A 23,330-nucleotide genomic window follows, 5' to 3' on the forward strand; every position below is an offset into this window, starting at 1 on the left:
CCCCCCCCTTCCTTTTCCTCTCTGCTTTTCTTTCTCTTGCACATGCTCTTCCTCCTCTTTGCATGCTCTTCCACTCTTGCACACACTCTCCTTCCCTCACACATGCACTGTCTCCCTTCCTAGAATTGTGCTCTTGAGTTTGAATTTTCTTTCTTTCAGAGTACATCAAAGATCAGGTTTTACTGTAGTACCTATTTAGAAAAGAAAATACTCTGGTTATGTGCAGCACAGGGTAATGCAGAATTGTTGAGAGTGTTTGTAGGAGTTTTCTAAGTCACAGCCAGCTAAAATTGTACAATGATTCAGCTACTTTTCCTTGGACTACATGGGAGAAATAAAGACTTTTGTCCCCAACAGCCACAGACTCATCATAAGGAACATCTAGGACCCATGCTGCTATTTGTCTGTTCCATTTGAGATGCCTATCCAGCCTATTGGCAGCCTTTTGTATGACCTGTGAAATAGGTTTTTCCATAACATACTGGGGAGATGTAGATTGATTAAGGTTCATTTTGAACTGACGTTTTGATAATTTCTAAGTATGGATCTGTGTGTGACCCAGGCTGTGAGGAGAGCTGTGGGCAGCATTCAGCTGACCCACCTACATTCCTGAATGTAGACATTCGTCTGATCACCCCGTGGGACTCGGCACAGGGTCCACCATACCCTGGGCCACAGAGCACTGACACCAATATGAGGATGCTGCAAATGGCGTTTATTCAACTGCGTCACGCCCTTACATACTGTCTGTCGGTCATCCCGCCTCCTTTAACCCTTCTCTTTCCGTACATCGCGAGATCTTCCGAGCGCCAATCCCTACACTGAAAAAGATTCCTATGTGTCATCATAAGATGACAAAAGAGAGGAAGGGAAGGCTAGGTTATCAAATTTCCTATTCGTAAATTGAGGATAACAGTCATTGGTTCTCTGTCTCATAGCAATGTTGTAAGGACTAGGTAGCTAAGCTTTGAAGATATGAAGTATTCTACAAACCTTAATTACTATATCATATTTAGCAAACTTTCAGGGTTAAATGTTACTGTGCTCTTTTAGAAAAACTTGAGGCAATGGAGTCCACAAAAGCTGAGGCATTTTTGGGTAGATAAAAAGTGGGGTTTTTATCAGTTCTGTCATCCTGCTTAGCTTAAAGGATTGGGAGGATGAGAGGAGTGGCAGGGGTTGTGGGGTAGAAGGTGGCACGTCCTTTATGTCCTTTGCTGGACTTGAATCCCTGATTGCAAAAGTTACTCCATAACATTTTAACCTTGCTATTTATTTTGTGTGTGTGCGTGCATGTACACACACTTGTGCATGAAAAGAGGAATCTAAATTAAAAAGCATAGGAGGTTTGATCTGCAGCTTTATATATCATTCAACCCCAAAGAGCTTTACAAGTTGTAAAGTGGTGTTCTGCATCTGCCTTAAAAAATCATTAATCATGTAGGGGGTGGGGTGGAGAAGGTGGCACGAGTGATATTTTCCTAGCTGTGCCAGCCAAACTTTGAACACCTATGTTAATAATACATTTCCCTCTGTCCTTTAGCACTTTGCTTCCCATTACAAAACTTGTTGTGTTTAAGCAAGAGAATTGGATAATTTTCTCGGTATGCCGAGGAATGGACCATGAATAGAAACATTGCTGTAGCAGTCATCTTTCTTCCAGCTGCAGAATAGTATTGTGTACAATTTGTTTTCTCTCCACTTGCATCTTTTAACTTTTCTCAGGGGAAGAAGGGACCTCATAGTAGCAAATGGCTCTCTTCTATCTTTCTGGATTAAGTTTTTTATTGGTTCCCCTCCCTCACCTTCCCAATCATTGGGCTGGAGACAGGAATAAAAGGTGTGAAGTTTCAAGGCCAATTTTATACAAGAAATCACAGTAGATAATGATAACAGTCTCAAACACAGAATCACATCCCTAAAAGGTCTAAAAATATTGTCTGTGACTTCTACCTTCAGCTGGTCTCAGTCTTTTTTCTTTCTTCTCATGCATATTTAATAAGGTGAAGGTGAAATCAGTACTCTAAACAATAATATTAAAATACATTTTATATACTGTATAAAGAAGAAAATCTGCAGGGGATAGTTAATGGGAAGGTTTGAAGGTACCATAGATTCCCTCATCATAAACATGAGAGAATTAGACTCCAAATGCAGCAGTTACTGATTGGAAGCAATAACAACTCCATAGGACTTTCCACCTGCTGAATAGAGCCCACTGTGCTCATTTGGTTGTTTTAGTATATTTTACAGTTTGTCTTCTGTTTTGTCTTTTTATTTCATCAAAATGAAAATAGAGCTCGGAAGTAAGTTGTATGAGCTGTTCCTTCCTAAATTTGCAGAATTTACCACTGTCTGCATGCAAAAAGTAAAGTCTTTATTTGTGAACTTCAGTGGTCTGATTGCTGCCATGGAAACACGATCCAGAATAATGGTCTTTTGCTGTGATAAGTGAAGTTCATAAAATCAAGATATTTCATATTTCCTTGTAATGAATTTAAGAACAAAAGTCTGACATTTTTATTTTAATCTGGCTGCTGCAGCTAAAGACCTATCATTACCTAGAGATACGTTTTTCAGTCTGTGCCAGGTTTTGGGTTGGTTACCATTAGGTATTATCACATTGATGTCAGCTGGTACCTTTTTTTTTCTTTCTACAATAACAATGGATTGCTCAAAATTTTAAAATTTGGCATACTCACTGGCAAATAGATGTTTCAAAGAATCTTAAGAAAAGCAGAAAATACATATTCTGCAAATTTGAAAGAGTACTCACCAAAACACTAGGATTATCATTCTCCAGTCAAATCATTACATGCTTATCTCTGAGTAAATATTTTGTTCTGGGGCAGTAATGATATAACTCATTACTTTAGAGACTCCTTCATAATATTTGCTTTAGAATACCTCCAGCTTGTAGCTTCTGAAAGCACTATTTCTATAAACTATATTTACATTGTGCTCTGAAGGAAGCCTCCAGGGGAAGAAGAATGTATGACATTCCAGTAACAAGCTGCTGGAATTTCAATTTTATATGAACAATTGATTTCTACCTTAACAGTTATTCCCACATATTAAGAAAAATATTTCACAGCATTTCTTCTTCATGGAGGTTAGCCTAGATGTGAAAGGAAAATGTATGGTAACTAAATATCTGACACAAACTTCTGATTTTGGAGTATCTCCCCAAAGGTTTTTATTAAAAAAAAAAAGAAAAAGTAAACAACCCCAAGACTTGATACATTGTTGAACTTAACAGCCTTAATCTGCTTCTCAGAATTTAAGTGGTAATATGTATCCATTTTCCCCAATTTAGTTTGGAAAAATGAATGTCCTTGAATAGGACTCTTTCCCTCCAATTCTGCATCCAGGTTAAAATAATTTGTAGCCATCTTGGAAACATCAAGCTATTTGAGATGAACAGATTGGTTGGCTTCCAGTAGTTTAGGAAATTATCCTGATCCCACTGAAAGCCTTGGAAGTTTTGTCATTAATTTAAATAGGGACAGAATTTCATTCCCCATATTCAAACTTCAGAGAAGGCAAAACGATTTTTCACATTAGGGTTCAGTTGGAGCACTTTGAGGCATACAAAGCCTTGAAGTGAAAAAGAACACCACCTTTGCAACTGCTGTGGATGTACTATACAGGCTGGAAGTGGCATGGAATTCTTTTGTGCCATTGTCAGAGTTTTAGTTTTTGCTTTACAAGAACAGTTTTATATGCTTTTGTGCAGTCATGTTTGCTTTATAATATATATATATAGCTAAAACAATAAATGAGAACTAGGCAGAGTATGTGTTAGCAACCTATGTGCCACAAAATGCTGCCAACCTTATTTTCATTTGAGAGTTAACTAAATGGATAGCTTGATTGCCCGTTGAGCTACTAGTAGACTGCATGGCATCACACGTTTTATAAATTGATTTGTTGCTTTTGAAAAATGCTATTTCTTGCTTAGAACATCCATGAGAAAAATCATTGCAAGTCCAAGTAATTCTACTTTAGGAAACATTTTATAAACCCACTTATAAATTGCTTATTTTTTAAAATCACATCTAAACCCCACTTCTTCAGTAGTTAATCTGAAAAACATGGAGTTTGATTCAGGGAACACATAGGAAAGGTCAATTACATATCTTTCAGAGTATGTGCATCACTAATTAATAATAATGCAGTTTGCTAAGCATTAAAGAGAAAATATGCCCTTGATTCTTTTTTCATAATTTTTACAGCAGTCTAGTTTAAATAGTGCATTGGAAAGGTATGTCTAATGTAAGTTTAAAATGTAACCATATTTAAATTTGCAAATGTTCAGACCGGTAAGAAAATTAAATGTATTGGCAAGTATGTTGGTTATTTAGCTGCTGGTCAGATGGAAGTTCTGTTTAAAGTAATGAGAAACTCACTTATCACTGTATTTCCATCAGGTTAAAACACCTGCTACTCCAATCCATTTCTGACAGAACAGGGCTAATACCTGTATCTAGTCATGTAGGCATGGGAAGATTCTTGATTGCTACAACATTAATGACAAAAAAGCATTTGTTCTATGTTTCTTCCTATATCTACTTGTAATGATACTGAGGCTATGAGGAATGTTTTGGCTTGCTTTCATATAGTCTGGATAAATTACCTCCCTTTTTGAATGCAACTTTACCCATGGCAAACAGTAGTCTCAAGGACATGATATTTCCTTGCTCTTTTTCTTTTGCAGTGTTGAAGAGGCATGCTTTTCATTGTACCAGACACATGACCAATTCTGACTTTATACAAAGCACTTGAGGCATTGTCCATGCAGTTATCTGTTCTTGAAAGTTTTATGCATGCTTTTTAGAAGTCCTAAGATGACCACACAGGTGTGCACACACACAGACACAAAAAATCTGACTTAAAATTCCACTTTTTAGATTAAGAAGTGTAAAAATGGAACAAAGGAAACTAAACGATCAAGCCAACACTTTGGTGGACCTGGCAAAGGTTAGTAGGCAATTATTGTTATTCTGTATTAACATTAATCCTTTCCAAATGAAGAGTTCATAAGTGAAAATGTTATGAACTATACATGCAAATATTGTTAACAAGTTTGTTAATTCTAGAAAATGAAAACATATATCTGTTTTGGGTTAACATTTATTAAGTAAAACATCTTGTTTATAGCTCTGACCAAGCTTTGAATCTACCTTTTATTTTTTGAATATTTGGGAAGGATTTCATAACTGAGGGGCTGATCCTGAGAGCTGCCTGAAACAGACAATGGAAAATGCTTAGGATGAACTTTGACTAGGAAATGTTTGTGTAGTCCTGTATAATAAAGAGGTTTCTTGTCTGGAGACAGACTATGCTGTGAGGGACTATAGTTCACAGGCCCTTACACAGACAACTTAGGGGTTGTGGTTTTCCATTCCTGTTCTCTTATGAAGCAGTGACTTTAGACAAATAACTTTAGGGCTGTATTTGTTCCAAGTATTTATAATGAATAATAACTGCCCACTTTGCTGATATATTATAAGGATATGTTATTCTTTTTAAAGCTATTTGATATCAACTAAAAGAGACTATTCAATTGCAAATTGTTAGTGGAAAAATATCAAGCCAGGTCGAGCAGTCCGAGACAGGCAAGGCTGCTGCAGCTCCATGCCCCCAGGTCCAACCATTAGCATAGCTGAAGATGTATTCCCAGTAGTCACATGCACACAGAGCAGACATATACATCACATATATACATGGCTGGCCACACAGATCACAGACAAACACACACAGAGCACTCACATGAACACAGACAGCACCAACGGCCTCATGCTGCTCTCTCTGGCTGGGCAGGATCACAGAATCACAGAATGGTTGAGGTTGGAAGGGACCTCTGGAGGTCATCTGGTCCAACCTCCCTGCTCAAGCAGGGCCACCTAGATCTGGTTGTCCAGGACCACGTACAGATGGCTTTTGAATATCTCCAAGGAAGGAGACTCCACCACCTCTCTGGGCAACCTATTCCAGTGCTCAGTCACCTTCACAGTAAAAAAGTGTTTCCTGATGTTCAGATGGAACTTCCTGTGTTTCACTTGCACTGCTTCTTGTAAGGCTTGTCCTCCACTGGTTCAGGCGGTTCCTGCTATAGTAATTCCTAGAACATGCAACTCAAATCATGAGTTACAACAGTTTAAAAGTATTTGCATTACAGTCTCCACCTCTGGTCCCTTTGGACCAGACCATTTGGTTTAACATTGCAATGAACTCCTCCCCTTGCCCCTGCTCTGGCTTGCATTTATCCACAGACTGCAGTCCCTTAGGGGAGTACCTGCTCCAAGTGGAGCCTTATCTATGAGCCACAGTGTCTCCAGGAGTATACCTGCTGTGGCATAGACTTATCCACAGTCACAGCTGCTTTGAGGTGCACCTGTTCCAGCATGGCCTTCTCCATGGGCCGCAATGCCTTCAGAAATATAACTGCTCCAGCATGGCTTTACCCACAGCCACAGTCCCTTCAGAAGTAAACCTGCTCCAACATGGCCTTACCTATGGCTGCAGTCCCTCCAGAGGTGCACCTGCTCTGTCGTGGGTTTATCCATGGCCACACGCTTTGAGGTGCTCCAGCATGACCTCATGCACAGCCACAGATGCTTCAAGGTGTACCTTCTCCAGCGTGGACTTATCCTTGGGCCACAATCCCTTCAGAGGTATACCTGCTGCGGCACAGACATAACCACGGCCACAGATGCTTCAAGATGTACCTGCTCTGGCATGGACTTATTCACGGCCACAGATGCTTTGGGGTGTCCTGCTCCTGCGTGGACTCATCCACAGGTCACAGTCCCTTCGACTCGAGTTCACACTGGAGTTCCAGCCTGTCTACTACAGCAGCACAGAAACAGCAGTGATGCCCTGGCCATCTGCCATCTTAGGCACATCGTCATTGCTGTTATCAAAATGTTCCCAGGCACTACAGAGTAAGATGATAAGCAGCACAGCAGTAGAACAAGCAGTGAAAGGAAAAAGAAGCCACTGTCAAGCACTAGACTCTAATTTACAGTAAGGCAAGCAAGCCCTGTGGCAAGCACAGGAGCCTGTCAATTAATAGCTAAACAGCAATAACTTTGATCTAGCACATTCCAATCAAATCTGTCATTATCTTGAATCCTTTGAGCCCCACGTTGGGCGCCAAGAAGGACTGTCGTAGTTTAACCCCAGCTGGCAGCTAAGCCCCACACAGCTGCTCACTCACTCCCCCCCAGTGGGATGGGGGAGAGAAGGGTAAAAGTATGAAAACTCGTGGGTTGAGATAAAGACAGTTTAATAGGTAAAGCAAAAACTGCACTTTCAAGTAAGCAAACCAAGGAATTCATTCACTACTTCCCATTGGCAGGCAGGTGTTCAGCCAACTCCCTGAGTACTCAAGGGTGCATCTCACAAGGGCCCATGGACTTATGTATGCTTAAGTATTCCCTGACCTGATCCTCTTCCACCAAGGGTAAGTCTTCCTTGCTCCAGACTTTCCCCCTGGTCTCTGGGACCTGGTATTCCTGAAGGCTGGTCTTGCTAGTAAAGACTGAGGCAAAGGCAGCATTTAGTACCTCAGCCTTTTCCATGTCCTGTGTCACCAAGTTCCCTGCCCTATTCAGCAATGGTCCCACCTTTTCCCTAGCCTTCCTTTTGTCACCTATGTACTTATAGAAGCCATTCTTGTTGTCTTCAACATCCCTTGCCAGATTAAATTCCAGGTAGGCTTTGGCTTTCCTCACTGTATCTCTGCATGCCTGGAAAACATCTCTGTATTCCTCCCAGGTTACCTGTTCCTGCTTCCACCCTCTGTATACTTCCTTTTTTGTGTGTGAGTTCTGCCAGGAGCTCCTTGTTCATCCATGCTGGCCTCCTGGCATTTTTCAATCATAGAATCATGGAATAGCCCAGGTTGGAAGGGATCTCGAAAAATCATCTGGTCCAACAGATTGTGGAAAGGGAGCCTAGATGAGATTATCTAGCATCCTGTCCTCCAGTGATGAGGACTCTACCACATCCCTGGAGAGGTTGTTCCAGTGATTGATTGTTCTCACTGTAAAAATTTCTTTCTTATATTGAGATGAAGCCTCTTCTGGTTTAACTTGTGCCCGTTGCCCCTTGTCTTCTCCATGTGACTCCTTGTGAAGAGAGACCCTCCATCCTCTTTGTAGCTGCCTTTTAAGTACTGGAATACTGTGATGAGGTCCCCCCTAAGCCTACTCTTCTCCAGCAAGAAAAGACCTAACTCCTTCGGTTGATTTTTGCCTGACTTGCTGCTTGTTGGGATGGACTGCTCTTGAGCTTGGAGGAGGCGATCCTTGAATATTAACCAGCTTTCCTGGGCCACTCTTCCCTCTGGGACCTTATCCCATGGAACTCTACCAGGCCAGTACCTGAAGAAGCCAAAGTCTTCTCTCCTGATGTCCAGGGTTGTGATCTGGCTTTTTGCCCTGCTCCCTCCCCTCAGGATCCTGAAGTCTACAATCTCATGATCACTGCAGCCAAGGCTGACTTTGACCTTCACATCTCCAATGAACCCTTCTTTGTTTCTGAGTATGAGGTCCAGCAGAGCATATCTTGATCACTCCTTTGTCACGTGGATCAGGAAGTTGTCATCAATGCTCTTCAGGTATCTTGTGGATTGCTTATGCCTTGTTGTGTGTCCCTCCAGCAGATATTGGGGTGGTTAGAGTCTCCCATGAAGACCAGGGCCTGCAAATGCGAGGCAGCTCCTAGTTGTCTGCAGAGGGCCTTATTCGCTTGTTCTTCCTGGTCAGGCGGCCTATAGCAGGCAACCACTACAATGCCACCCTTACCTGTCTTGTCTTTCATCCTTACCCATAATCTCTCAGCTGTCTCCTCATCCATCCCCAGGCAGAGTTCCATGCATTCCAGCTGCTCTCTCACATAAAGGGCAACTCTTCATCTTCCTGACCTGTCTTTCCTAAAAAGCCTGTATCCTTCCATTGCAACACTCCAGTCATGGGAGCTATCCCACCATGTCTCTGTGATCCCAACAAAATCATAGCCCTGCACCTGCATGCAGAGCTCTAATTCCTCATGTTTATTCCCTATGCTCTGTGCATTAGTGTACGTGCACTTCAGAGAGATACCTGCTCTCCTTACCGGGTCAGCCATCCTACTGGCAAAGATACCTTTTCCCCACTTGGTGAGGTGGAACCCATATCTCCCAAGCACACGTTCATCCTCAAACAGGGTCCCATGGTCATAGAAGCCAAAAGCCTGTTGCTTAGACAAGCTCCACAACCAATTGTTGACATGCTGTATCAGTGCCCTCCTCCTTACACCCTTTCCCCTCACCAACAGGATTGAGGAGAATACCACCTGGGACTCCATGCCCCTGACTATCACCTCCAAAGCTCAATAATCACTTTTGACACTGTCCTGGTTGCCCCTGGCCCTGTCACTGGTGCCCACATGGAAGAAGAGCAGGGGGTAATAGTCAGAGGGTTGGACAAGCTTCAGCATTCTCTCCATGACATCCTGGATCCAGGCCCCCAACAAGCAACAAAATTCTCTAGACAATAGGTCAGGTCAGCAGATCGGTGCCTCCATCTCCTACAACAGGGAGTTGCCCATTACTATCACTCACCACTTCCTCCTGGTGGTCTTGCATGGTTCAGGGTTAGTTGGTCCAGATGCTTCACTTGAAAGCACATCCAGCTCCTCCTCATCTTTGAGGACAGTGAACCTATTTTGTAGTTGTAAGCCCTTAGGTGGAGCAGGAGCCTTCTACTGAAACTCACCAGCTTCTGTTCTTCACTTTCCCCAGAGGTTGTACTTACCATTCTGCTAGGGACAGACTACTTGTGTCTCCATTGTGTCTGGAGTCTGGGGGTCTTGAAGCTGTTGCATCTCTGAGAAGATGCTGTCTATCTCTCTCTCATCCTCTCTGATGCTGTGCAGCCTGCTGACTTCCTCCTGTAACTTCTTCAGGATGGAGTTCTATTAGTGAGAAAATATTTTTTTATATATATATATACACATATGTACAATGTGGAACTGTGGTGGGTTGACCTTGGGCATCTGCCAGACCCCCACCCAGTCACTCCCTTACCTCCCCTCCTCAAACAAGACAGGGGAGAAAATAAGATGAAAAAGCTTGTGGGTCAAGATAAAGACAGGGTGATTGTTTGCCAATTACTGTCACAGGCAAAACAGACTCGACTTGAGGAAGATTAATTTAATTTATTAAAAATAGTGTAGGATGGTGAGAGACAAAGATAAAAACTAAAACACCTTCCCCTCACCCCACCTTTTTCCCAGGCTCAACTTCACTCCTTCATTCCTGACTCGTCTACCTCCCCTCTCTGCCCCCCAAGCAGCGCAGGGGTAATGGGGTTAGTGTCAGTTCATAACAGTTCCTCTTTGCTGCTCCTTCCTCCTTACACTTTTCCCCTGCTCCAGCATGGGTCCTCTCCATGGGCTGCAGTCCTTCAAGAAAAAATCTGCTCCAGCGTGGATTCTCCATGGGCTACAGTTCCTTCAAAAAACAATAATTTGCTCCAGTGTGGGGTCCTCCATGTACTGCAGCATGAATATCTGCTCTGGCATGGTCTCTTCCATGGGCTGCAAGGGAATATATGCTCCAGCGCCTGGAGTACCTCCTCCCCCTACTTTTTCTATGACCCTGGTGTTTGCAGGGTTGTTTTTTACCTCACTCCTCACTGCCTGTCCAGTATTCTTGCCCTTTCTTAAATATGCTTTCACAGAGGCACCACCAGCTTCGCTGAGTGGCTCAGCTTTGGCCAGTGGCAGGTCTGTTGCAGAGCTGTCTGGAACCATCTGTCCAGCACAATGCAGCCCCTTATGTCTTCTCACAGAGGCCACCCCTGTAGCCCACCCCCACTACCAAATCCTTGCCACTTACACTCAATACATGATCCTTCCAGCAGCTGAGCTCAGACACTCAGTCTGCCCAGTAGCTCCCCCTGGAACCCATTGTCCCCAGTTGCTGTCACCTGGATATATGAGCCTCTGAGGCCACAGTCCTACGCCAGTTGTTGGTAAAGAACATCTTGAGCACCTATGCATGCATGCATGCACAGACCTGGCTGGGGCTCCCCTGATTCCCTGGTAGTCAACCCCCCTCATGGTCTCACCCTTAGAGACACCCCCCCCCCCAGCAGGTTTTATCCATAGAGACACACAACCCAACACCCTCATCCCCCCAGCATATGGCTGGAACTCCCCTGGTCCTTCTAATAGCCAGCTCCTCCTGTGGTCTTACCTTTAGACACACTCCTCCCACCCCCCCTGCCTGACTCCCAGGCCACTTCACCTACTTAAAGGCTAGTCCAGCTTGATCTTTGCTAATACTCACACACACTCACACACCACAGTTGTTCCAGTTACTGGCACCACAGACACATGGACCTCTGGCTTCTGGTCCCACTCCAGTGGGACTTTGTTTCACTCACTTTGGTCTCTTCAGTTGCTGGCAACACATGCTGTCACGACCCACTCAGAAGAGGAGGGTGAGTGACAGATTCGCAAATCCCCAGCAGCGTGGACTAAGGTGAGACAACTCTCAAGGTTCACATACAAACATTTATTAGATTCCCACAGTGATTAATATATGACTTAAACTAGGTTTTCCGATAATTGGTTAGGTTTATAACAAATTATGGCAAGTGGTAAGGTACGCCTTGCATTACTTAACAACTCTAAGAGAAAAGAGAAATGGGGGGGGGGGGGGAGAGAGAGAGAAAGAGATCACTGGTCCTGGTTCCAGCATTGGTCCAGCCAACAGGGGGGTTCTGGTTCACAAGAGCACTCTTCTGCAGAATTCCACACACTTTCCTTCTTCTTTCTTCTCTTCTCTTCTTTTCTTCTTTTTTTTTTCCTCCTTATTTTAGTGGCACCTAACTTCCCCCTTTATGTTCGCTATATCTGTACGACCCGCCCTCCTACTATGGTGGCAGCTTCATTTCAGCTTCTCCCCCCTTCCCCCAGGTGACGTGTAGCATGATTTGGGTTGAGAGGGGGATGCTGTAGTCACATATGTTTAGCATGATCTCTGTAATCTTCATTAGCATATGCAGGGGTGTCAACTTTAATATGCATTTCGTGGATAATGAGTCAAAGGTCATTCATCAGACATGATGGCCCCAAAACCAGAGAGTTAACAAACTTCACAAGTTGCACCAGGGCAGAACTGTCCTGTCTCCTCCACAGGGCCTTGTCCCCCAGCTGCATCCTTTGCTATTCCTCCCACATGGGTCAAATGTCAGCCTTATCAGTTCATTGAGCACCAGGCCAGCCTTATTCAGATTCAGTTCAGGGTACTTGTGTTTGAGACATTCCTTGGAAAGGCTTGGATAGCCTCTGCCCCTCCCTCCCCCCCTTATCTTTACCAAGTTTTGTCTCTCACCATTGTCCATGCTTCCCTCAGGCTGCTTTTTTCAATCTTTGTTTCAGGGAGTTACAAGTCATCTCACACACACACACACACAAACACACACACACGCACACACAAAAAGAGTCCCTCTGAGCCATGGTCTGACTCCACTTGCTGGCACTCACATTCCCATACACATGCATGTACACCAGAGTCCTTCACCCAGGAAAAGAATTAGAAAGGAATTTAATAAGATAAGACAAACTGCGTTGATCAGGTGCAGGGCATAGCCAGACAAGCGTACCAACCAGCAAACTATTTGCACACAACCAACTCTTTTTATCCCCTTACCCCTCCATTTTCCCACACTTGTTCCTCCCCAAATCACCTAGATCCCCCCCCCTTCCTGGCCTTTGGTTCCTTCCCTAAACATCCCATAATGAGTCCTGTGCAATCCCAAAATACACTTCCCCTGCATCCTATAACGTGTCCCATACCCCAAGGCAGCAGCACCGCTCAGTCCAAAACACATTCCAGCATTGACTCATCTTGATGGGTTTCACACCTGGACACTGGGGCTGAGGCTTTCCTCAGACAACTCTGGGAGGGGCCTGGACAGGGGGTCCCTTCTTCTGAGTCCTTAATTTGGGTTCCTTCCTGCCATTGCAATCAGCCCAGCGGACATGTATATATATTACCCAGAAGGCAGGCACGCAGCAGCATGGTGACCACCCGGCAAAAAGCCATGTCCTCTGGTTCTCCTGACCTTCTAGCATCTGGTAGAAATGCAACCAATGCAGCCACACAGACAGAGCTCCTGTCAAAGCATGTGACCACACAGGCTTCAGACTGTAGGGTGTGTGCAAGGATATTCCTGGAGATGGAGGGTGATAGTGTTGCCGAAATCCGGAATAAAACTCCTTAACAGCAATGAGAAGTTAAGAAGCAGGCACTCCTTTATTGCAGCGCTGGGCACACAGGGGATCACTCCACCTAGTGTGTGCACCGGTCTGATTTAATCATGCAGGTTAAATATACACCTGTCATACATATTCACTAGATTTCTGGGAAATATCATACATAATCATCAATTGTCCGAAAGATCATTAGCATATGTAAATGTCCTTTTACGCAGGCGTAGTGAAGTCTCTGGTGGTCCTCATAAGCCCTCTGGTGGTCTCCCATAGTCTTCCTCACTTTGTCCGATAGTTGACCTCTCTTATACGATTCTGCGCAGTACGATTTTGCCATCATGTATTAGATTTACATAAAAGTACATTCAATGTTAATTCTTAAATTTAACGTTTCTAGTGATTGGTCCCCAGTTACATCACCTCATCAATATTCTTATACTATGACATCCATTGGTTAATCTTACTTATCCCATTAACTGGTCTTTTGATCAAAGTAGGGTTTGTAAACCACAGAGCTAAGGTCCATAACGATCTCTCTCTTTGCTCTTTAAAGCAAAACACTACAATCTAACAAATCTATCCAAATTTCTATGGTTAACCGATCTAAGACAATACTTATTCTTTTATAATTCCTTACTGGACATTTTGTATGTTCCTAGGTTTCTATAACTATTGCAAGCTTCAAACTCCTATTCTACAGTCTTTTTCCCTTTTAACTAAGCCTGACTCATGTTAAATTCTAATTTTTATCAAATATTGGTAACAATAGCAAGCACCTGTGGTGTGACCAGGTAGATGAACTGCTCTGCCTGGTGGCCCAGCTTCAGGAGGAGGTGGGCAGACTGAGGAGTCTGATAAGGAGATTGACCAATGGAGCTGTGCTCTGCCATCTCTGGTACACAGAAGCCAACTCAGTATGGCCACTATGGAGGTAGGTCCAGGATCTGTTCTGTACCAGGAGGAAGGCAGCGTTACAAGGGATAGGGAGGGGTGGAAGCAGGTTACTGCATGGAGCTGTAAGAGGAACCCCTTCTTACCCTCTCAGCTACCTTTACAGAATAGGTATGAGGCCCTGGGTATGGTAGACAAAGTGCATAAGGAGATAGAAGAACCTATGCAAGCGCTCTCGCCAAGGTCAGATCAACCAACCCCTCACAAGACCTGCATTAAGACCAGCACTGACAAGTTATGGTCATCAGTGACTCCCTCCTGAGCGGAACGGAAGCACGAATTTGCAGACTGGAACCTCTTTTCAGGGAAGTTTGCTGCCTCCCTGGGGCCCAAATCAGGGATGTCACCAGAGAACTGAAGAGCTTAGTACAGCCTTCAGACTATTACCCACTCCTTCTCTTTCATGTGGGTACTAATGATGCTGCAACAAAAAGTCCAAGGTCAATCAAAAGAGATTTCAGGGCCCTGGGAAGAATGCTAAAAGATTCAGGAGCACAGGTAGCATTTTCCTCGATCCTCCGAGTAATGGGGAGAGACTTTGGAAGAAACAGATAAACCCAAGATACCAATACCTGTGACTTTCCATTTGTGGACACTGAAATTGTAAGGGACCAGTTGTATCAGCTGAATGTTCATAAGTCCATGGGGCCTGATGGGATGGATCCCAGAGTACTGAAGGAGCTAGCGGATGTTACGGCAGGACCCCTCACGACCATCTACCAAAGGTCTTGGGAGTCTGGGGAGGTCCCTGCTGACTGGAAGCTAGCCAACGTTATTCCAATTTACAAGAAGGGCATGAAGGAAGACCCAGGAAACTACAGACCTGTTAGTCTAACCTCAATACCTGGAAAAATTATGGAGAAGATTATACTGGGTACTACTGAAAGGCATTTAAAGGCAAATGCAATCCTTAGGCACAGTCAACACAGGTTCACAAAGGGAAAGTCTTGTTTAACTAATTTGATATCCTTCTATGATAAGGTCACCTGCCTAGTGGATGAAGAGAAGGTGGTGGATGTAGTTTTTCTGGATTTTAGTGAGGCTTTTGATAGCGTCACTCACAGCATCCTTCTGGGCAAGGTGTCCAACTGTGGGATGAGCAGGTTCATGGTGCACTGGATGAAGAACTGGCTGAACAGCAGGGCTCAAAGGGTTGTAGGGAATGGGGCTACATCTGGCTGGCGACCGGTCACCAGTGGTGTTCCTCAGGGCTCGATTCCAGGGCCAGTTCTGTTCAACATTTTTAATCAGTGATCTAGATTCAGGAGTTGAATGCACCATTAGCAAGTTTGCTGATGATACCAAACTGGGAAGTACTGTTGACTCTCTCAAGGACAAAAGGCCTTGCGGAGGGATCTAGATAGATTGGAACATTGGGCAATCATTAATGGCATGAAATTTAACAAGACCAAATGCTGGACCCTGCACCTAGGATTGAGTAATGCCGGGCACAAGTATAGATTGGGTGAAGAACAGCTGGAGAGCAGCCCTGCAGAAAAGGATCTGGGGGTGCTAGTTGACAATAGGCTCAATATGAGTCAGCAGTGTGCCCTGGCAGCCAAGAGGGCAAACCACATCCTGGGGTGCATCAAACACAGTATAACCAGCCAGTCAAAAGAGGTGATTATTCTGCTGTGTTCAGCCTTGGTGCGACCTCACCTTGAATACTGTGTTCAGTTTTGGGCCCCACAATTTAAAAAGGACATTAAGGTACTTGGATGCATCCAGAGGAGGGCAATGAAGCTGGTGAAAGGGCTGGAAGGCATGTCCTATGAGGAGCGGCTAAGGACTCTGGGTTTGTCTAGTTTGGGGAGAAGGAGGCTGAGAGAGCGACCTCATTGTTCTCTACAGCTTCCTGAGGAGGGGAAGTGGAGAGGGAGGTGCTTGTCTCTTCTCCCTGGGATCCTGTGACAGGACAGATGGGAATGGTTCAAAGCTGCATCAGCAGAGGTTCAGACTTGATATTAGGAAGCATTTCTTTACTGAGAGGGTGGTCAAACACTGGAACAGGCTTCCTAGAGAGGTGATCAATGCCCTGTGCCTGTCAGTGTTTAAGAGGCATTTGGACAATGCCCTTAATAACATGCTTTAGCTTTTTGTCAGCCCTGAAGTCGTCAGGCAGTAGGACTAGATGATTGTTGTAGGTCCCTTCCAACTGAACTATTCTATTCTATTCCATTTGATTCAATTCAGTTCAGCCCCTGTGCTCCTCTGGGCTTGTGGAGATGGGCCGGTTATGGGCTGCTGGCTCCTTTTATGGGCCTGGGAGTAGCCATGGCAGGGTATTATTCAGCTCCCCCACCTGCTGAGAGCATTCTATGTTTCACATTAGACTGCAATATATAACAGTTATTTTATATGAACTTCATTTGAAGCTTCATTAGAAGTATTTATATGCTTTTCACAAGGGTTTCTCATACAAATGTCTTCACGCACCTCAAAACACAGATCAATTTAAAGTGCAACATCAAGGCAAACATAAAAGTCTTCAGTGTTTGTTCCTCTTTTGCAGTAGAGAACCACTTGACAACTTCAGTTACTGAAAATACATTTCTGGCAATTGATAAGGACTTTTCAGATATTATTTAATGTAGATTAGTTTTCTTTCAACAGTTATGCTAGCATCTTGAAACAGGGCAGAGAAAATGTGTTATAGACACTTGTCTGATACTTCTGTGCTTTGCACTTCAGGTAGTCATTCAATTAATTTTTCATTCCTTTATAATGGATTATAAACTTCAGCCAGTTTATCTACTGAATTATGACCAGTTATTTTAAATTTAGTCATTAGTTTTAATAATTTCCCTGCATGAATTGCAAAAGAAACAAATGGAAGTCAAATAGAAAGTGACAGACTTTATGAATTAACATACTTTAGATTCCATTTGTACTAAGCATTATGACATTTTAAAGTTTATCCCATAGACTTTCTGATACCAAACACCATTTTGTAGAGGACAGATAGACAGGGGAAGGCAGAAGTAGAGGACCGTACACTTGAGTTTTTACTCCTTGCTCTACATTTCAAAAACAATCCACCCAACTACTCTTATTACAACAGGTTCAAGCACAGTTTTAGGAGAAAACAAGCAAATTGTTTTCTTTTTAAAGTATGAAGGTATTTAAAAAAATCAGAGGAAATAGAGAAAAGTGAAGGGTGCATCACTGTGCTTTGGAACCTTTGGTCTTGTGACTTACACAACTAATTTTGTTCACAAATCTTATGATGGTGCATTTCTAAGCATCTAAACTTCTAAAAAGGTCTGGTGTTTTGTCGAATTCAATAAGAGCTTGACATTTAAAATGCTACTCTAAATATCAATGTTACATTTCTGCTCGATAAATTTAGCACCAGTAGGGAGTCTGTCATGCATCTGCAAGTAAAATTATTTCACAAGACTGGATCTTGTTAGAATACTCATCTTTTTGTGAAATGCAAAAGCATTTAAGAACCCTTGTAGATTTGCACCGCATGTTACAATATCTGTAAGATCTTTCTAAACCTTTTTTACATCCTTCTACTTTCAGACTCAAAACATCATGTATGACATGATTTCTGACTTAAATGAAAGAAGTGAAGATTTTGAGAAGAGAATTGTTACTCTGGAAACTAAACTGGAAACTTTAACTGGTAGCATTCAAGCTCTCCCTGGACTGATTAGCCAGACAATCAGCCAACAACAGAGGGATCTCCTCAAGGCTCAGATACAAAATTATAAACATGCTGCCTACAGTGCTGAGCGATCATGGTCTTTGTCAAGAAGAAGGAGATCCTCCTCCACAGCACCATCAACTTCATCAGAGAGTAGCTAGAAAAGAATAAGTTAACCACCAAAAAAAAAAGACTTTCTGCCATCATATGGTCAATATTTTAGCTTTTATTGTAAAGCCCTATGGTTCTAATCAGTGTTATCTGGGTTCTGATGTCAGAATCCTGGAAACCTGGACACAAAATTTAAGGTCAAACTGAGTGAAAACTGTGTCATCCCCCCCTCAGATGCACAGAGAATGCACTTCTTAATGCTATATTAGATTGTTACTCCTGTAATTTCACTAACTTTTTATTCATGCACTTCAAACAAACTTTATTACTACAGTATATAATAATAATAAAAAGGGGAATTTCTGCACATATTTGCTTGGTTACTTGGACTTTAACAGTTAAAAAAGAGACTTAATACTAAAACTTTAAGAAACAAAATTCAAGCGTAATTATCCTCTCAGTATGAAAACTCATTCTCTAAACTTTGCACTGGAGGGGGGGGGAAATAAAAAAAATCGATGTTCATCTAACACTGTGCTGTGTATGTATACTCATTTTAAAAGGTCACTGACAGCTTCAATTTCTGAAGTGATTAATTAAAAATATAATTTACCCTAGAAATCAGAAAGATAGTAATGCAGAAAGTCAGAGCAGAGATGTGCTAGGCAAGACAGAAGAGCTGTTCTCCCAAACACCCAAAATGCCACAAACCAAATACATTACCTTTCATAATCTGTAAATCAGTACGCACTTTAGACCTATTTATAATAAAAGCTTTGCCTTTTTGGTATAAAGTATATAACTGATGAACATAAGTTATATCCATAGGCATTGCTTGGTTATAAAAAGCTCAAGAGTTTCTCCAATACCTTTTCTGTCCTTGGGAAAGATAATGACTTCACAGTATTTTCCCCCCCTAGATGAGCAGCATGGTTTCATGCCTTGGGAGTGCTTTCTTTATAGACGGTGATATTTTGTGACTGGAAATAATAAGCTCTATGCATAGTATTGTCGTGGTTTAACCTGTGCCCAGCCAGCAACTAAAGCACCACGCAGCCACTTCCTCACTTCCCCTCACCCAGTGGGATGGGGGAGAGAATCAGAAGGAAAAAGTAAAACTTGTGGGTTGATCTAAGAACAGTTTAATAGGACAGAAAAGAAGAAACTAATTATGATAATAATAACAATAATAAAATTAGATTAATAATAATAAAAGGATTGGAACATACAAAACAAGTGATGCTCAATGCAGTTGCTCACCACCCACCGACTGATGCCCAGTTAGTTCCCAAGCAGTGTTCCCCCCCCCTCCCCCTCCCCAGCCAACTCCCCCCAGTTTATATACTAGACATGACTTCACATGGTGTGGAATACCCCGTTGGCCAGTTTGGGTCAGCTGCCCTGGCTGTGTCCCCTCCCAACTTCTTGTGCCCCTCCAGCCTTCTTGTTGGCTGGGCATCAGAAGCTGAAAAATCCTTGACTTAGTCTAAACATTACTTTTAGCAACAACTGAAAACATCAGTGTTATCAACATTCTTCTCATACTGAATCCAAGCTATAACACTACACCATCTACTAAAAAGAAAATTAACTCTATCCCAGCCAAAACCAGGACAAGTATTTACAGTTCTGCTTTTGTTTTTGTGAAGTTCATCTCTTTTGAGTTACCAAAGGAAAAGATGGATATAGTGCTACTGTTGTGCTAGCTCAGTCCTCAGCTAGATGAGATTTTTGAAAGGTCGTGAGGCCATCTCATTTACACTATTGGCAGGATTAGATGTATTGATTAATAATATCGGGATTTCATAGTTAAGTATCAGAATTTTTTTCTTGAAGATTTTGATTTTTCCATTCTCCCATTTTTCATGTATATTTTCAAATATTTTTCCTGTTACTGAATGTGAAATACCATTTCTGTAGCTTAAATGTGTTGCTTTTTGTCTTTCCAGCATGAACTAACTCTTCTCTTGCTTACAAAACCAATCTTTTCTAATTTGTAAGGTTTTTTTAATTTTTCCTCCTCTAGATTGTATACCTTTTTTTAAAGAACTATAGTTCCATATTGAAAATTCTTGCCAATCTGTGACAATTAACTCTGAGTTAAGATCCAACTACAAGTACTGAGCTGGTTTATCCAAATTCTTTTGTATTCCTTTTTTTGAAGCAAACAACAGATGATGACACCATTGAATACTTGGGTTCAATTTCTTAATTTACTCTAAAGTTCACTACAGATATTTTATCTGCATAATTCTGATAATTCTTTCCTTCTAATACCTGGTTTTGAAAAGTACTTCTACATGTGAATCCAGTCCAAGAAAAGACAGATATAAACTTATATTGAGGAAAGCACAAAGTACTACAGGTTTAATTTTCTTACTCCTGATTGATAGAAAATTCCTTTTCATCTTTCCTCGTTTGAATCTTGTACCACAAATTCCTTCACTGAATTTTTATTTCCAAAATGTAAGCTTCACAGTGGTCAGTATATTAGGTCACCAAAAGGAGAAAGTAGCATTATGGCAAACTCAACTACTGCTTCTGTAACTGAATATAGATTTTTCTTTGAATGGTTGTTTACAGATAACAAGGTATCTCTCACAAGAAGCACATGGCATATTTACTGTATTACAAATTGAAAAGCCTCATGCATACTTCAATTTGGAAAATTCACCTTTCACTTGCTCCTGAACTTCTCCTTTTCACTGTATTCCAGCTACCGATTCCTTTTATCAGTTACTTTGGAGTCTTGTTGCTAATCCCTGTATTTTAAACAACTCTTAGCAAAGGTATCTTGCCTGTAAAGACTTAAACATAATATCACAAACAGGCCCATTCGCCGTGCTTAAAACTAAGTACATTAATTTAAATAGCATTTTTAAGTTATATTTAAGTCTTTGCAGGATCAGAATAATACGTTCACAGCATAATATGCTTGCAAAGTGCTCTGCAGATCTTTATTCTGAAAATCAGTATCTATTGTAAGCCTGCAGATCTTCCCAGATAGACCTGGGCAACTCAGTTTTTCTTTATCTCCTACAGCTCCATAAAGTTGGCATTGATGCAAAAGGAGCTTCATTATCTAAAAGTTAAAGATCCAGCTTAGGAGCTCTGAACACCTTCTGGAAGCCCATACATTTCCTCATGAGCTATTTAAAACTTTTGGCTACCTAGACTGGGTGCTCTGAATCACTGTCATCATTAGACATCAAAGACAGGGGATAGGCATATTGTTTTACTAATGTTCAGTTTTTAAGACTCTTTCCATGTCAGATCATACATGGACATTCAAAGGGATGCATTAGATACTAAAACAATATTTAAGCATAAAAGAATAAATGGTTTAAATATGAGTGCTTAATATCTAGAATAAAACCTATTACCTGTAATGAACGGGTTAACTTTGTTCATGAAATCGCACATGGGGGTAGAGACATTCTCCACAATTACCCCTAAAAGTCTTACTGCTAATCTTGACCTTTGGTCCGTGTATTTTAGATAAAAGTTGTAGCCCTTGTTCAAAGCAGAATAGAATCAATTTGGCTAATGGTGTTAAAACAACAATATGATAATTTACTTACATACTAATCGGGAAGGGGGAAGACACACATTGTGATTAAACGAATGCTTTGTGTAAAAAAAAAAAAACCAAACAAGAAAAGCAGGGCTTGCTTAAATGTTGCGTAAAAATCATGAGGAAAAATAACAAATATAACTTACTAGATAAGGAAGAGAAAGACAACAGCTATAATTTACTAGATAAGGGGATTAACTCTACCACGACTACATATCTCCACAACAAAAGACATTCTACATCAAAAAGACACTTCCCCTTGAGAAGATGGACCGAATCCGCCCAATAATGAACCTACACGAGCAAAGGAAAAAAAGAAACAAGACAAGGTGAAGATTGACAAGGGAGGGGTGCATAAACTGTATAAAAGGAATGTAACTATAACAGAAAGTTGCGAGCTTGTGGCGGAGCACTGCCTGCCCGGCCGCCCAGCGCTGTTTTGCTCTTTTATCGCTTGCTAATAAATTCGACCTTTTTTATTCACTACAAATTGGCTCCTCCAATTTGTCACAAGCGTCTATAACAAATTTGGTGCCGTGACTCGGATCCAGGTTCTTTGGTGCGGGCCTTCACAAGCGGGGAGGCGCCCTATCCCTGGATAGCCCCGTCTTGAGAAGGTGCTGCCACCACACCCTGGACCCACGAACCCCTTTAAATTACGATAACTGAGCAAAAGAACCTGTAGGACCCCTTAAATTTTGTGCACGAAGACCAAGCGAAGACCCCAGGAGCGGGTGAGTATATAAGTTGTGAGCTGTTTGGTTGGGGTGGTTATCCCGAGGTGCGACTGTGTGAGAGGTCTCTCTGAGATCACACGAGTGCGGACCCTCCAGTAGTGCAGTTCTCGTAGCCCGCGAGGGAGCGAGTCACGACCGAGGGGATGTGAGTGTGTGTGGATAAGGGCACCTCGGAAGATGGGACAGAGGAAAAGCAAGCCCTCTGGATCCATGGGGATGGGGAAGAAAGATAAGTTACCAGGCATACCCCCTGATAGTCCCTTAGGCCTGATGATAAGATATTGGGACAGTTCACCAAAGAAAAAAGATAAGTCTAAGGAAAAAATGATTAATTATTGTATTGAGATTTGGGGTGGGAAACCTCTCAACAATCCTCATGTACTCTGGCCCGTGTTCAGGTCTTCTGAGGATTGGATATGTCAAGCTCTGAATGTATATGTGAACCAAAAAGAACCTTTTAAGTTTAGAAGAAAGTGAATATGCCAGCCTCTGGATAATATCCTCGCTAGAAATTATATTTTTGCCTTAACCGAAAAGAAAAAGACGAAGGGACCCCCATGCGAACAGTGGGCCCCAACTAACCAACCCTCCCCACCCCCGTATGTCCCAGCTCCGAATCCCCCGCCATCCCCGAATCCATCACCCTCTCCATCCCCACCCCGAATATATCCACAATTACCCACTCACCCAACCCCTTCTGCCCCGGTAAAAACAGAGGGGATGAAAAATCAAAATAGGACTCAGAAAGACCAAAAAAATTACACATTTATTGCCCCTAAGAGAAGTTGCCATGGGGGGAAATCAAGGTGGAGTAGGATTTGTATCGGTACCCATAAATTCTGGGGACGTCCGAGAATTTAAGAAGGAAATGAGAAGTTTACTTGAGGACCCTCTAAGGGTCTCTGAAAGACTAAATCAATTTTTAGACCCGAGTGTTTACACCTGGGATGAAATTCAGGCTATCTTAAGAATACTCTTCACATCTGAAGAAAGGGATATTATTAGGAGATCACGGATGAGACACTGGGACCAA

The 23,330-nt window shown here is 42.3% G+C and overlaps 3 protein-coding genes across 5 annotated transcripts in view; 2 read left to right on the top strand and 1 right to left on the bottom strand.

The window, feature by feature from the left end:
• Window positions 1-18,424, top strand: part of LOC126035512 (small conductance calcium-activated potassium channel protein 2-like) — a 62,907-nt gene extending 44,483 nt beyond the window's left edge. Inside the window, exons 4-5 of the mRNA XM_049794173.1 lie at window positions 4,911-4,980; window positions 17,752-18,424. Of these exons, the coding sequence (XP_049650130.1) occupies window positions 4,911-4,980; window positions 17,752-18,036 (355 nt within the window). The 3' untranslated portion in view covers window positions 18,037-18,424. The remainder of the gene's footprint in view (window positions 1-4,910; window positions 4,981-17,751) is intronic.
• LOC126035464 (uncharacterized) overlaps window positions 1-23,330 on the top strand; it is a 440,127-nt gene that overhangs the window by 309,745 nt on the left and 107,052 nt on the right. The window lies entirely within an intron of this gene.
• The window catches only part of LOC126035469 (uncharacterized), a 340,981-nt gene that overhangs the window by 279,381 nt on the left and 38,270 nt on the right, over window positions 1-23,330 (bottom strand). The gene's annotated exons all lie outside the window — the stretch shown is intronic.

This window comes from Accipiter gentilis, chromosome W, assembly GCF_929443795.1.
Source record: "Accipiter gentilis chromosome W, bAccGen1.1, whole genome shotgun sequence".
NCBI lineage: Eukaryota > Metazoa > Chordata > Aves > Accipitriformes > Accipitridae > Astur > Astur gentilis.